Here is a 16,038-nt window from a genome sequence, read left to right as displayed (position 1 = left end):
TTCACTACTAATAAAATAATAAAATAATAAATATTAATTATTTTATTAGTAGTGGGACACGTGGCAGAACAATGACCTTTTGATGGAAAATAAATAGCTTAGATCTGAAATTTTAGAAATTGAAATTCTCTTAAGAATTTCAATGGATCGAGATTCACTTCTATGTTGTTGCTCTTACTATGTTAAAATCTCTTTTACGTTGCTCTTAAATGCGATTGCTCATGTCTAATTTTTAATGACAGATTTAGGTTGTTGCGCATGGTAATTTGGGTTGTTTAAGGTTCAGGTATAAAATGATTTTTGTTATAATTGGGCCAAGCCTTTTTTTTAAGGCAAAGGCCAAGCTTAATTATTTTGACTGAAATATATAAATTTAGTTATTTATATACTATAATAATAAAAATAAATGTTTTCAAAAGATAGGGAGGATCGAGGCCAAATCTCTGTATGTTATAGTTTTTTTACGGCACCTAAGTCAAATATGGTCATTGATGCCCGTTGCACCGGATATTCCAAGCAGTAATAAATATTTTTTATTTTATTTTATTTTATTTTTTTGTCCTAATCGGAAAAAAGAGGTTAACATGGGATCAATCAAACCAAGAGGTGGGTAGGGGTAGGCAAATTAACTGTTTATTACCTACTGATCGTCATTGAACAGTCATCGACCGACAACCGACTTCTGATAGTTGGTAGGCAGAATACAAATACTGTTTCGACATTGGTTTGGTTCGGTAGGCGGTAAAAAGAAAAAAAAATTGGCGGTTAACTGACTTAACCAAAATTTCAAGTGAATTTTAAATTTTATCTCGTAGGTTTCCTTATTGTATTTGTCCAAATGATTTGTGGGTGTCCTTTCGGTGTGTGTTCCATGAATTTATTTTTTACTTTTATTGAATTTATTTTTTACTTTTATTTATAAAGCATGCATATGCTCTATTGATTCTGTAGTTACAAAAAAGTTGATAAATTTTAACATAAAAACTTGTAACTGACAATTAACTGATCACCTATTAACCGACTAAGTGATTAGCCGAAAAGGTCAAAACTATTTCTTGTAAGTATGAAGTTGGTTAATTAATCGACTTCACCAAATTTCACAAAAAAATGCCCATACCAACACCGACCAAATTGATACACACCCCTAAAGGTGGGTCTCCAATAAAATACCCAAATGAGAAAAGCAATGCCAAAAAAAGAACAAAAAATAAAACATAGATCCATAAATGAACCCAATAGAACAATAAAAGACCCATCCTTTGTATGGTTCAAATGAAAGGGAGAGGAACTAATTGTTGAAATTTGAGGGGCAAAATTATAATTTCACTTTTGATAGACAATTTTGCCCCTCAAAAGGAAGCAACCGGTTCCTCTCCATTTCATTTGGAGAGGATCCGTTTGCCTTTGTAAGGGTCATGAAAAGAGGTAACCAAAGGTGGACTACAACACCGAATTAGTTAGCTGATGGTTGCATTGATTGGGCTTGGGCCGGGTTCAAGTGGCCAGCTTAATAGATTGGGTTTGGGCTGAGTTCAAGTGTTCCGCTTCATAGATAGGCTTTCCATTTCAATCTTCCGCTATTCGTTTATTTCACTCTCACTCTGCGCAGCACCAACCGCTTGCTATGGAGTTCGCCACCACCGCTCCGAGCTTTGCGCTCCACCGGCCCATGTTAGCACCGCCCATCACTTCCCGAACCCTAAACCCTAACCGCACCTTAAACTCTTACTCTCCCAGAGCCTCTCTCTCCACCAACTTCCTCCCTACCTTCGCCGGCGGCAGCGTTTCCGCCGACTTCTCCGGCCACAAGCTCCGTCCCTTGTCTCTCAATCTGGCGTCGAAGGGCAAGCGAGGTGTCGTAACCATGGTACAACTCTGTCCCAAATACCAATGCATTGTTAAAATCGTTTGCTAGGTTTCTAGGTCGTCGTGATTGGCTTTGAATTTCGAGAAATTCTCTAATTTTTTGTTTATCTAATCGGGTAACTTAAAAATTGTCAGGTTTTACAGGGTTTATGCGTTGTCAATAATGTATATGCATACTTGTGTGTGTGAGTCTAATATGATTTTCGGATGGAGAATTTGGATTAAAAGCTCAACTGCGAAACTCGAATGTGTTATAGAAAAGGAAATTTAATGTAAAAAAAAATTAAAAAAATCAAACATTAAAATTTGACTCACCCCAACCTTCTAGACTTTAGGTCTAGAATGGAAGAAGTAGACGTTGAGTCACATTTTGTCCTAAAAACTTAAGCTAATAATCCCTCAATAAGTGAGGTTTAATACTTAGAATATTTTACTTGAAAACTTGAAAATGGAAGGTAAATTATAGACTCGGGCATTGATACCATATTCAATTATCAGCTGTTTGAAAATTTTAAGCTTATAAAAAAGTGTGAATTCAATTAATATTCTTTTTTTTGATGTCGGGGAACCTCTCTAAGGTAGGGCCTTTCGGACTCACCCTTGCAGAGTAAACCTCGGTCCCGTGCACAGCACCTTCAGAAGTTTTCCTACATAGAATTGGTTAAATCGCTGGCTTTTTACTAGGGAGTGTGGCCTCAAGGGATTGTTTGCACCCATGAGGTGTTGAACCTTGGATCTTGAAGGGATGATACCTCAAGACCAAGGCCTCCACCACTTGGGCCAACCCCTTGGGGTTAAATTCAATTAATATTCTAATAGTTGAAATGGATGAACTTGTTTATATAGGACATTTAACTTATCACAAGGTAAAATTCAAAGCAGTAGCTTTTATGTAATTTCACTAAGACATTTGGCATATGTCCTAGAGTATTCAGATTGTGTAGTTCATATGCAGTATGCTGATTTTTAGTTATTGCCTATGCATTAAGATATACCGATTAAAACCTCATCATTTCTTCAAATATGTCACAGCTAAAATGCACTTGTAACAGTACTTGTTGCTGATTGGGTTTATGCAATACAACAATATGTGGTCTAACCCTTACTTTGATTTTCATGTGAGCAGCATCTAGTTGTTCTACTTCACATTCAGTTCCTTATATATCACCCTAAGATACCATACGTGTTGCTGAACTTCTACGAATGCAGTTCTCTGATATATTTGTGGACAGGTTATTCCATTTTCGAGGGGAAGTGCATGGGAGCAACCTCCTCCAGACCTGGCGTCTTACCTGTACAAAAACCGGATTGTTTACTTGGGCATGTCCCTTGTTCCTTCGGTCACAGAGTTGATACTAGCAGAATTTTTGTACCTTCAGTACGAAGATGCTGACAAGCCTATCTACCTATACATAAACTCCACTGGAACCACCAAGGTCAATATTTTCATTAGTTTCTCTAGCTTGCTTCTGAAACTTTCTTTGGATATTCTTTTTGACTGTCCATTATGGATGTCTGGAAACTATCTTATACAAACGGATTAACTAGATCTGCAAGCTTGATTCTTCCTTATCAAACACTATCCTTTGTGTTTCCTGTTCGAAGAAAAAGAAAGGAATTAAAATAAATATGCTGTTAGTTTTATCAAATGTATGAATATATTTGATAGCTCTTGCTATGAAAACTGAGGAGAAAGAAAGAAGTTGCACTGGCTCGCAATCATGGATTCCACCTTGATGTTCTTGCTTGACATAGGGCCCCCAGGTAGTGGTTTCATTTTATGGATTTACAGAAGATTATAGAACCGTCAAAACTGAGGAAGCATAATGAATTATTGGATATATGCTATGAATAAATGATAAAAATAACTATGATGATACTTAAGAGCTTAATTTACACATAGACAGCATTAATATGGAGTAAAGGTACAGTGAGGGAAAAGGTATATGCTCATAAGGGAAGAGATGATGTGATTAAAGCTATTGAAAATCAAACTTAGCCTTTTGCTCCAATAGTAAGCACCCCCCAGAGCCCGCCCCCCCCCCCCCCCCCCCTCCCCCCCACCCAAAAAAAAAAACCAGCATCAGGGTCTCCATTTTTAACTTTCAAATATCAATATTTTCTTTTTTGTTGGTTCCATCTTAATAAACCAATTTTTGATATGATGCTGAAAAATGGTGCTTCAATATTTAATTGCAATGATTTGTGCCTTTAATAGCATTTTGCACTTCTTTTCAGGGTGGCGAGAAGTTGGGTTACGAGACTGAGGCTTTTGCTATTTATGATGTTATGAGGTCATTAATGTTTATGCTTTCACAAATATGTCATCATTCACCTATTGTAATGTCTATATTATGTTGAGCAGTTCATGTATTCATTTAGTGAACTTTACAGATGACGTAGAACCTCTTTGTCTTCTGATTCTTTTGGCCATATTTTGAGTTTAAAGTTGTAATCTAGAATGTTTAAACTGATTCAGATATCATCTCATTTTGTGCTTTGTGAATAATGCTGAGGTCTTTAGAGTTTAAATGTCGCTTTGCCTCTAAAACTACCTGGCCGCTAGATCTCGGTGATTAAATCTCCTAAAAGTTCCACATACCTATGTTTATTTTATTTTTATTATTTAAAATATCTGAGCTTACACAAAGCTCAGTGTATAATGAAATTGTTCCAACTTTGCCATCAATTGTGTTGATTTTATCTTCTTGCACTTTAAGGACTTCCACATTTTGCTTACTTGTGTACTTAGTTTTAGCCCCTATCCCTTGTTCTTTTTTGCTTCTTCGAACTAGGTGTTTCCTTCTGTATACTTTCTATGTACTTAGGGGCGCCTTATGCTTTTAATAATATGAGTCAATTACTTATCAAAAAAAAGTTTTAGCCCCCTATCCATTCTATAGTTGATATATATATATATATACTTTTTTTTTTGGTCTCATTCATCATTTACTTGCTTTGGTGTAATTGATGATTTAATAACCTTTGTTTCAGTGGTTCTCTTTTGTGAAAGGATATCAAATAAGCTTGGAAAATAATTTCCATTTGCAAATCAACTGTGGACTTTATGTATGTCTACAATTGTGGAGTTTATGAACTCTATGGTGTGTTTGTCACATAGGTATTCTCTTCCACTGCAGGTATGTCAAACCACCTATATTTACTCTCTGTGTTGGTAATGCCTGGGGAGAAGCAGCCTTACTTTTGGCTGCTGGTGCGAAGGGAAACCGTTCTGCTTTGCCCTCATCAACAATCATGATAAAGCAGGTTTTTTTCTTGGCGACCAGTGATCTCTAATGCTTTGAAATATTGTCCTTTCATGTTGTCTTTGCCTTCTGTGACAGTCTTGCTTTGCCTTTTAGCAAGGTTGGAAATTTGCTATTGATATGATATAGTGGTGTTTACACCTGGATTACATTTCCTACAAAAATTGTGGTCTTATTTCTCAATCATCTGCAGCCAATTGCCAGGTTCCAAGGTCAAGCAACTGATATTGACCTGGCAAGAAAAGAAGTAAAGAATGTGAAGGCAGAGTTGGTATGTTTAATGATCCATTATATTAGACTTTTTCGCCCTTTCATGTTCCATTCTTGATCACTATTATACATTTTGAAATTTCTATTAAGCGGGGTAATTTCATTGTTTGATGAACGAGTTGGAAGGATGATTAGAAGCTCCTTGTTGCTTTGTTTTATGATCAGCAAAGCTTATTAAAAACGAAAAGGAGGTGTTTTTACACTTTTTCTTTTTCTTTGTTAAATGGCAAGCAAGTGGAACCAATTTCAAAAATTATGTTATATATTAATCAATGAAAGACGTATGGGTTATATGGTTCAGCAGATATTTGTCAATAAGCGTCTATTTTTCAAGATATCTCTTCGCATGACTAAGATTTTTATTCCTACTACGAATCCATTATAAGTGAGTATAAAACTTAATATCATATTCATCCACTTTAGGGAGCCATGTATGTGATTGTTAAATAGTAAATGACTCATTCATTGCGTGTGCGAGCATGGGTGTCTGGGAGAGAGTGAGAGATGGAGGGAGAGGGGTTAGTTTGAAAATGAAAAAGGAAGAGAGAAAAAACGCAGGTTTTGGTTATCATGTTTAACATATTTTAATAAATGGTCGAAGAACTGCAAGAGACTCATCAATTGGACATAAAAATTTGTCCAATTGCCCAGTGTTTAACCTGTATTTGAGCTTTAGAGTCTTGGTTTTGTTATATGAAGCAATGACAGCACTGTTAGAAACCAATATTTAAGCTTCTATTTCAGTCCTCCAAAAAAAGTAAAAGAATAAAAAGTGCTTATGTATAAAATGCTGCTGCAATTGCATCTAAACAGCTCTAATGGCGCTGAGTTGATTCTGATTTGACTGATAGACTTTAGCTACTTTGCATTTAGATGTGCATTTAATTGTGGGCCGATATACCACCTGACATGGTTATTTAATTTACATGCAAGGTTGATCTTCTGTCAAAGAATATTGGAAAATCACCTGAGCAGATTGAAGCTGACATCAGGCGTCCAAAATATTTTAGTCCCAGTGAAGCAGTTGAATATGGCATCATTGATAAGGTGTTTCCAGCAGAATGATTTACTTTAATGTCTGGTCTAATTTTCATACAATAATAACTGAGTATTTCCGTCATATGCCCAGGTACTGTACAATGAAAGAGGTTCCGAAGACCGGGGAGTTGTCTCTGACCTGAAAAGGGCACAACTTATATGACTGTAGGAAAACATGGATTTATTTATTGTGTGGAATAGTCAGGTAAAGCACAACCGCAAGTCACTGTCAGAATGTGAATTATACGACAATTAAACTGCTTTTTATGCATATAGGTTTTTATGTCATGTAGTAGTTCGTGGATTACAATCAGGGCCCTGTTTTCACTAGCAGTCTCTAATAGATTGTTCTATTCTTCTTTCTAATAGATTGTTTGTGCTGTGCACTTTTTGTTTTTAATGGCATTCAGGCGTAAGACTGGTTAGTTAGGGGGTCATATGGCACCACAAGTTTTAACAGGTGTCCTGTCATATCGAGGCATAGATAGGATGGTTTTCTCATCTTCCCTTTTTTTTTTCTTCTTCTTTTTTTTTTTTTTACAACGAGGAACCCCTTCAAGGGAAGATCACTTTGTATACCTTCCCCTGTTAGGTAAACCTTGAATCCGTGCAAAGCGCCCCCTCCACATGGATCGGGTAATATTCCAACTTCAAAGGCAAGCTGGTCACAAGAAATTGTTTGCACCTAAAGAGATTTAAACCTTGGACTTGATGGGAATACCACCAAGACTAAGGCCCCGTTTGGTTCGTGAATTAAATCCTTGGATTGGATTAGGTAACATTAGGTATAGCTAGTCCTTTGTTTGGTAACACTCTATTTCTGGGAATACTCTATTTCCATGAGACTACTAATCTCATACACACAGGGTTAACTAAGCCACTAAAAAATGAGTGACTTAGCTAATCCATTACTCTGAGATTAAAATTAACGTGTAAAATTGTCAAAAAAAACCCTACCCTTCTCACACCTACGAGGCTCTCACAATCTCCATCTCTCAAAGTGAGTCTCAGTTTCTTTTTTTCATTCTCTCATTTTTTTTATTTTTTTTTACCGTTTATTTTTCTTGATTCTGTTTCTTCGTCTCTCTTTCTCTGTACTGTTTCTCAGTTTTTATTTTTTATTTTTTTATTTCTTTTGATTCTGTTTCTCCGTCTCTCTCTTTTTTTTTTTTTTTTTTTTACTTCCTATACCGTTTATTTTTCTTGATTGAGTTTGATTGGCATTAGAATTCAAGATTTAGTTTGATTCTGTTTTCTTCAACTATAATTTTTTTGTTGGAGAAAAACTAAATGGGGTATTGTTAGATTTTATCTTTTAGTAAAGTTTGGACCCAGATTTGATATGATGATTATGTGATTTTTTTATATAAATAATATATAAAAAAAAAAATTATAGTATAGTTGTTTATGTTTTTTTTTTTTTTTAAAAAAAGGTCCTTAATAGTATAAATTGTATTTGTATTATATGAGTATTTTAGGAAATAAGATCACAATATGATTCTATCTACCAACATATTGTAGTGTACCAAACGAAAGAATATGATTATGTAGTCTATTCCAGTGTTACAACCAAACAAAGGAATAAGAATAGCTAATTTATTCCATACTCTTCTATTCTCAGTGGTAGTTAGTCCTTTTTTAATGGACAAGACAATCCGCAAATCAAACGAGGCTTACAGCTCTTACCACTTGGGCCAATTCCTTGGGGTTTCTCAGCTTTCTCTAACATGATGATGGAAGCAAGCACTCCGTATGAGTGACATTTTGAAAAACATTATTTTCTGAACTTTTTCCACTCTAGTCTGAAATTGTATACTCTGTCGTATCGTGGCACCCAGAACTTCACCTGCTTCTTTTTTTAACCTATTCATTGCTGTAGTCTCAATTGTGATTGCTACTTCTTTTCTTTTTATGACTGCACCATCTTTACCATTATTGCTCTTCTTCTTCTTGAAAACTCGAGTAAGGAGAAGAAGTGACAAGTGACAAGTGTAGGACACGTAGTTTGGTCGCTAGTATCGACAGTGTGTCCTTGATTTGCTTAAAGTTGTTATGATCCATTTATGGAGAGTGATGGAGAGTGATGTCATTGCCCAAGCCCTGTTACAGTGGGAAATGGATCCTCTCCATTTCACTTGAAATGGAGAGGTCCATTTAGTGTATTTAGGGTGGCATAGTTGTTTAAAAAAATTTGTTCAAAAATTAAATGGACAATTATGCCTTTCTAAATATACTAAATGGACCCTCTCCATTTCACTTGAAATGGAGTGGATCCTTCTCGTTACAGTGATAGTCGCTTTCTTTGAGTTGTGACTCTCTTAAAAATAATCATTATTTTCATGGTGAACAGATTAATTAATGATTTAAGATTCTGTCTTTCATGCCAAAATGGGTATCATAATATTCCTTTGTGATTCTTTATGTTGGGGAAAGCGAGGTATACATGTTTGTGAAGTGGTGTCATAATAATAACAACTCTCTAAGGTTGATTGTACTTTACTATATATATTATTGGTCATTATAATTTCTCATCTTTAATTGCTCTCTTCTGGATTTTTACCTCTTTCTTGATAGCCAGAGCAAGAGCTGCAGCATACACGAACAAAATCTGAGCATCAAGCAGCTAGCAGTAACACACCAAAGGTGGAGAAACTCATAATTCCTTGGCAGCAGTAGAGGATTGATTACCAATGGGTATTCTGGTCTGATCCTTGTTGATGTCAAACAGTCTATTTCAAGCGTGCCTGTGCAAAAAACAAAAAAACAAATTTTTATTGCGCTGTTCATGTATTACTAGACTTGGTGACAGCATGCATTGAATCATGGTTTACATATATTGCACGAAAAAGGGGAAGATTCACCTTTTGCGTTGTATCCTACGTGTTATACCCATGTTTTATTATATATATATATATTGTTAAATAGCATAACCCACCGAAAGGTTTGGTTGTTTTGAATGAGTCATGGATAGAGCAAAAGAAGTTTGGCCAAAGAAGATGGCTAGGGTTGTAATCAAGTTCAAATTCTTTACATGAGGTTTATATTGTAAATTCATACTAATAATTAGTTAATTGTTTGAATTTTATTATTCTAATTAATTAGATAAATTAGTTTTTATTCATAAACTTATAAAAGTTAACATAACCAATAAACAATTGAATTCAAGTCAAATTTGCAATGAGCTTTTTTTTTTTTAATTTTTGAAGCAAATAAGGAAAGGGTCCAAGGTATAAAAAACTGAAAAAAATGGGTGGGTTTCCCAATAATAAACTCAAACGAAAAATACAATGCCAAAAAAAGAAACTGAAAATAGGAAATGGGTCAACAAATAATTTCAAACGAATCATAAATGACTTGGTCCTTTGAATCTTGGGCAAAAGCCAATAAATGGGCTGTATAAAGCAATTTAAGCACCAAACCAGTGAGCGAGACACGACCGTCTCGAGATTTTTTTAACTTTATTCAAATCTTTAATGAAAGGGACGCAGATATGGGCATGACCCTTGAAATACCCTATAACCCTACCCAAACTCTTGTTTGGTAACAACAACCATCGGAGAGGGTGGTTGAAGGGTTAGAAGCACTAGCACAATTCGAATAGGATCTATACAAAATGAGCAATAATCTCTAGATACAAGATAAGATGAAGCAAGCAATTTAAGAACAGCTTGGTTTATTTTGCATGCTTATGTACCATTCGAATGATGGTGCATCTCTATGTCTTATGATGGTAAACGAAGCTAGACCTTATGATTGTGTCCGGCCAGATAAAGTAAAATTTAAAATCCAAATAATGATGAAATTGATCAAGTTGATGATTAGGATAATCATAGATTCACTTCCAAGATAGTGCTTCAAAAACAACAAAATGGACGGTTCAGATCAAGGCTCACCTACCCCAATAGTGAATCTAAATCTATGCTCGTACACCTATCTCCTATACATATTTGATATTTAGCACTTGTACTATATCCTCCTCCTGTGCTGACACCAATTGCTTTAGCATCTTTTTGGTTTTTGACGCGTCAAAAGTTCAAATCCAATTTGTTGTATTAATCTTGTGAGCTACTAACGGAATTATTAGTGCTAATCTCCCAAACTTTTGAGCTCTTAATCATGAAATTCAATTCTTTTGACACGAAGAAGACCAATTAGTGCGTTGTAACCAAACAGATGATGTCTTTGTGGGTCTGCGTTAATCCGGTTGTTTAACATAGCTTTTGCTACCCCTTGTTTGCACAACTAGGATCATGTTGTTTTTACTAAACTAGGGGTTGAAATTCATATCCACGTGTCGGGTTCGAATTGCATCGACGCATGTATCTAAATCAGTCCTAACTCGATCTATTTAATTAAACAGATCAAATCCTTTAACCTTAACTCATTACTTTCGTGTTGAATTCGTATAAGATTCACAAATCGTGCTAAAAATTAACAACCCCATTCTAAACGATAATGCAGGTGCAAAGTGGTAGGTAGAAGAAAAGAGTTGGCAAGAGTTGTAATGGATAGATCCTTGTATTAGCATAATAGATGCATTGTTATTATAGAATGGACTCAAGGTTTTAGCTCCCAACTAAGGGAGTAAGTTCTTGTTCGCGTTTTGAGTTTGGGTTTTTGGGTCGTGTCGAAATATGAATATAAGATTATATATGTTAACTTTAACTCACTGATTTTGTATTTAATTCATGCCAGGTTCACTTACCGTGTCAAAAATAATTAGTCCCATTCTAAAAGAAACTGCAGATGCATGAGGTAGGCAGAAGAAAAGAGTTGGCAAGATTTGTACGTAATGGATGGATCCAATTCTACTAGCATAATAGATGCATTGTACGTTATTAGAGAATAGTCTTAAGAGGTAAATAAAGGGGGGTGTACTTGTAACATGCATGATTAGTCTAATCCTAAACCTCACTACCTTTTTTATTTGGTAAGCAAGCATTAATATTCCCTAGTCCCAAGTGGGGAGAAAAAGGTACCTTTTACCTCAACGCATTTCCTCAAGGCCTCCAGCTATAAATATGGGGTTATATTTATTGGCAATTCCCATCTCTCCTACTCTCCTACTTCATATTCATCTGCTTCTTATTATCTTATATCAAAGGCATGGGGTTTGCACCTGAAACCCTAATCTGTCTTCTTTGTGTCATTCTGCTCTTGCCTGCACCATCTACTTCTCAAGACACTTTTACACGCTCAAGAGCAACCTACTACGGTAGCCCTGATTGCTATGGGACTCCAAGTATGTTAATATATGCATGTTTAAGGAGTAATGTTATTTAGTAGACTGTTATACGACTGAAACGACATGACAGTGAAAATCAGTTTATTATTATTATTATTTTATGAGTGCTGATTTAAGGATCGTGATATTACACTCATGCTTAATTAAGGCATAAATAGATATCAAACTGGGTTGGCTGCATGTGAATAAAAGTATTTTGAAAATGCTAATCTTGCCATGCATGCGTACGTAGAAAATTAGTAATCCAACTTATCGTGTTAATTATATAGTTGAGCTGATAATTAATGTGGTGTGTTATAGGTGGAGCTTGTGGGTTTGGCGAATTCGGAAGGACTGTCAATGATGGCAGCGTGGCTGGAGTTTCCAGGCTCTATAGGAATGGAACTGGCTGTGGTGCATGCTATCAGGTCAAATTTAATCAATTTTTTTTGGACAGGCAACGAGTCATTTGCAAACTAAAACAACGAAAACAGTTATCGAAAACTCACCGGTTCTCGGGAGATCAGGGATACTCTGATGCTCGAGTCGGTAATTAGCTCTGATCGAGAGAAAAAACTAAATGCCATTTTTAACGAGAAAATTTTAAATATGGTCTTTGAATGCTTGTCACATGGTGGACTTGTATCCCTCTTATTAGTTTTCATGTAGTGAAGGTTGTGATCATGGGTCCAACAGTACTCATGAACCAAAAAAAAATAAACATTTATTAGAGAGAACTTCATCAAACACTCTTCAAATTAACCGGCCGAATTGCTAGTAATTTAATTATTAGGTAATATAAGAGATTATATATATAGGACCTACCTGTCCAAATAGGTACTCGAGCAGCCTAACTTTATTTAAATGGGTAGGTTTTATATAGAATTTATCATATTATCTGTTTAAATTACTAGCAATTCAGACACATAAGCACAGTGGTATTCGGGTGTTTTAAATTGTTTGGAAACACTCCCCATAATTTTTTTTTTTTTTTTTTTTTTTAAAAAAATGAAGTTGGAGGACAATATACAATTGTGGTGGCCTAATGAAAAAAAGTAACAATTTTTGTGTTTTTTTTTTGCTTTAGTGATGTACAATTAATTAATTAATTTAATTAGATTTTTAATTTAGTTTAAATATTGTTTGTTAATGAGACAGGTACGGTGCACAACACCAGAATATTGCAGTGATGAAGGGGTGAAGATAGTGGTGAGTGACTACGGCGAAGGAGACAGAACCGACTTCATCCTCAGCCCACGTGCCTTCGTGAGGTTGGCACGTGCCAATGTGGCCAAGGAGTTGCTGGCTTACGGCGTCATCGACGTCGAATACCGACGGGTCTCATGCCAATACTCCGGTCACAACCTCATGGTTAAGGTCCACGAAAACAGCAGATTCCCTCACTACCTCGCTTTACTCGTTATTTATGTTGCTGGACAAAATGACATCACAGCCGTTGAATTGTGGCAGGTACCAACGTAGATCCTTCAATTTTTGACTTCGTAAATATATATATATATATATATATATATATATATATATGGAACTAATGGTACCCAAAATGAAATGAATTTAATGTAATTAAAGGGATCGGATTATAATTTATTTATATATGATCCAAACTCGACACACGACACTAGAATTAGGGCTAACAATTTTTTTACATGAATCTAACAAAAAATTAGTGGGTTAAGGTTAAAAGGACTAACCCGCTTAATTAAATGTGTTGAGTTACGGTTGATCTATATAATCTTAGAGTAATTTTATTGAGTAGACTCTCGTATAATTAGATGAGTTTGCAGTAAAAATTAGTTCTTGGATCATAACAATTTTTTTTTTTACACAAGGCGCTGATATAATATCTGATTTTTACTGTTATATTTACATCCCAGCACAACACAATCTGAACCCGACATATAAAATAAATTGCCACCACTATATATATAATAGAATTAATAATGGATGTGGGTTTTTTGTTTGTTTTGTTATGGTGCATGCAGGAGGATAGCCAGCAATGGAGGGGGATGCGTAGGACATACGGGGCGGTGTGGGACATGGCTAACCCACCAACTGGAAGTGGTTCGATAAAGTTGAGGTTCCAAGTGTGTGGCAGCGCAGGTACAACGTGGGTGAAGTCGAGAAATGGTCTGCCGGGAGATTGGAAGCCTGGGGTTGCTTATGACTCGGCCATTCAGCTTGTCGCTTAATTAATTAAATTAAAAGCGATTAATGGAAAATAGTTATTTGAATATTTGTTTTCAGTAATTGGGAAAATATCCTATTAGTGTGTGCTTTGTGGACGCAAGTGTTCTTTGCGTCGCTCTAAATAAATGAGAGATTGTTGTAGTATGATGCACTAGTGAGAGAGACTATGAATATGAATCATGATTAATAAAGCTTTTCTTTTCGGGAATTATGCAACTTGATAGTGAATTATATATATATATATATAAAAGACGAGCCAAATTTATACAAGTATGTATCGTTTAATGATCGAGAACATCCTATTTAACAATTGAGCCGAGCCCGAATATGTTCATAAGTAGTTATGTATATTTACAACCCTACTTGCTTCACTTCCATAGTAATTTATCGTTCTCTAATATGTTTTGCTGGATTCTATATAAACACACACATACGCATATCATTTTGATTGGTTTTGGGTCTTAGATTCAGATTATATTTTGGTATTGGTGAAATGATGTTGTAGCAAATTTTCAAAAAATGTTTTCGAAAACAGTTTGCCAAAAGCTTTTTCAGAGAAAAAACAATAGAATTTGTTTATGTTTTTGTTCTTGAAAATAGTTTCCAGAAACAAAAACAAAAATCGATTTGCCAAACAAGCACTAAGAATTTCTCTAATTCTTCATCAAACACAAAGCAAGGGTTCGTTTCCGTTTGTGATTGTAGGCATATGAATTTTTATGTGATTCTCATCTCTACTTGGTCACTGTAGAAAGGGGGAGAGTGAAGGAGGGAGGAACAAAAAATCCAATAATTTGATTCCAATGTTAAAAGCCAAAGCAGAAAAAACAACCGAAAAGCAGGTGATAATGTATGAGAAATCAATGAATCAGAGTCTTTCACCGATTCCTTAATCGACGGTTGGCATGATATCCTCCGCGGAGAACTTGGCGCTCTTGTCCTTGTCAGCAGCGGCGCGACCCTTGGCCTTAGCGTCCAGCAGTGATTTCCGGTCCTTGTCGAGGCGGAGCTTCGTGATCACCACCTTCGACGGGTTGACGCCCACGTTGACGGTCGACCCGTTCACCTTCTCTCGGGTGATCCGCTCGACGTGGATGACCCACTTGCGGCGGTACACCTGGACGACCTTTCCCTCGCGGCCCTTGTACGTCCCACGCACCACCAGCACCTCGTCGTCCTTGCGCACCGGCATTGACCGCACCTGGTGCTTGGTCCGCAGCTCGCTCGAGAGCGCCGCGCTCATCATGACGCGCCGCACGCTCGATGGAGCCGTGAAGTGCGCCTTCCGGCTCTTCCGGCGAGAGCTCGACACCCTGGGGTTGTACTTCATCTTTTCCCTTTTGCCCGCTTTCGGCAACGGCTCGGCTCAGCAAAGGGAAAAGGAAGAATGTGGTTTTTTAGGGTTGGTGGCGCCAAATACAGAGAGAGTACGGGATTCCCATGGGCCGTTTCGTTCGAGATATGTTTATTAGGAGGCCCAACTTGACCTGCCCGGCCCACATTATTTCAACGTCCTTTAGAAATTAGAATTCATAGTAGAAAGGTTTCCTCAATTCTCAATGTTATTTTCAAATGTAATGTCTAATGTTTTATTTATTTTTAAAAAAATATGAAATATATAATAAATAGTTGAAATAATAAATATTGGAGAAATGCTAGACACAACTTTGGCCCAACTTTTCTCTTATGTGGTCATTTTTTTTAAGGATAAATGCAAAATTAGTCTATGTGGTTGGCCTAATTTATAAATCACTCCCTGTGGTTTAAAAAATAATTTATAGGTTTCTAGGGTAGGCCAAAAGAATATTTTACTCCCTGAACTCATTTTCCGTTAAATGATTTAACAGAAACCGTTACTTTGCCACATCACACCCAATAAAAATAAGACACGTGTTCTTTTTTATTTATGTTTTTAAAAAATGACAAATAAGCTTTTCCACATCATTTTGAAGCTCCAACACACACTCCATGTCAAATTATATCCCTTATACCGCCGTCGTCTTTATCTTCCACAACGATTCTTGCCGTTGTATTCATCTTCATCTTCATGCTGTCGTCTTCATCTTTTCCACCGATTCTTGCCGCTGTCGTCTTCATCTTCCCAAAACAAAAAAAAACACAGAGAGAGGAATAGATTGTTTCCGATGCCCGGAAACAATTTTTGAAGAT

The 16,038-nt window shown here is 36.2% G+C and overlaps 3 protein-coding genes across 4 annotated transcripts; 2 read left to right on the top strand and 1 right to left on the bottom strand.

Moving 5' to 3' along the window:
* The first annotated feature begins 1,557 nt into the window (after positions 1 to 1,557).
* Positions 1,558 to 9,314, top strand: CLPR4 (CLP protease R subunit 4). Of its 2 annotated transcripts, none has more exons than XM_059585355.2 (8): positions 1,558 to 1,867; positions 3,099 to 3,302; positions 4,105 to 4,160; positions 5,007 to 5,133; positions 5,326 to 5,403; positions 6,336 to 6,449; positions 6,532 to 6,645; positions 9,019 to 9,314. In XM_059585355.2, the coding sequence occupies exons 1-7, from the start codon at positions 1,625 to 1,627 to the stop codon at positions 6,601 to 6,603; spliced, it is 894 nt and encodes a 297-aa protein (XP_059441338.1). In that variant the 5' UTR covers positions 1,558 to 1,624; the 3' UTR covers positions 6,604 to 6,645; positions 9,019 to 9,314. The 2 variants fall into 2 exon arrangements, with proteins under 2 accessions (XP_059441338.1, XP_059441337.1); XM_059585354.2 differs by having other exon boundaries at positions 9,015 to 9,314.
* Positions 9,315 to 11,481: 2,167 nt separating this feature from the next.
* Positions 11,482 to 14,077, top strand: EXLB1 (expansin-like B1). The gene is made up of 4 exons (XM_059585357.2): positions 11,482 to 11,682; positions 11,986 to 12,092; positions 12,823 to 13,134; positions 13,665 to 14,077. Exons 1-4 carry the CDS (start codon positions 11,547 to 11,549, stop codon positions 13,869 to 13,871), a joined length of 762 nt encoding a protein of 253 aa, XP_059441340.2. The 5' UTR covers positions 11,482 to 11,546; the 3' UTR covers positions 13,872 to 14,077.
* A 568-nt stretch (positions 14,078 to 14,645) lies between these two features.
* LOC132176199 (large ribosomal subunit protein uL24y) lies at positions 14,646 to 15,238 on the bottom strand. The gene has a single exon (XM_059588336.2). It carries the CDS (start codon positions 15,197 to 15,199, stop codon positions 14,759 to 14,761), a length of 441 nt encoding a protein of 146 aa, XP_059444319.2. The 5' UTR covers positions 15,200 to 15,238; the 3' UTR covers positions 14,646 to 14,758.
* Between the last annotated feature and the right edge of the window lie 800 nt (positions 15,239 to 16,038).

Source organism: Corylus avellana, chromosome 3 (genome assembly GCF_965113065.1).
Source record: "Corylus avellana chromosome 3, dhCorAvel1.hap1.2, whole genome shotgun sequence".
Taxonomy (NCBI): Eukaryota; Viridiplantae; Streptophyta; class Magnoliopsida; order Fagales; family Betulaceae; genus Corylus; species Corylus avellana.
This window is presented reverse-complemented; position numbering and strand designations above follow the sequence as displayed.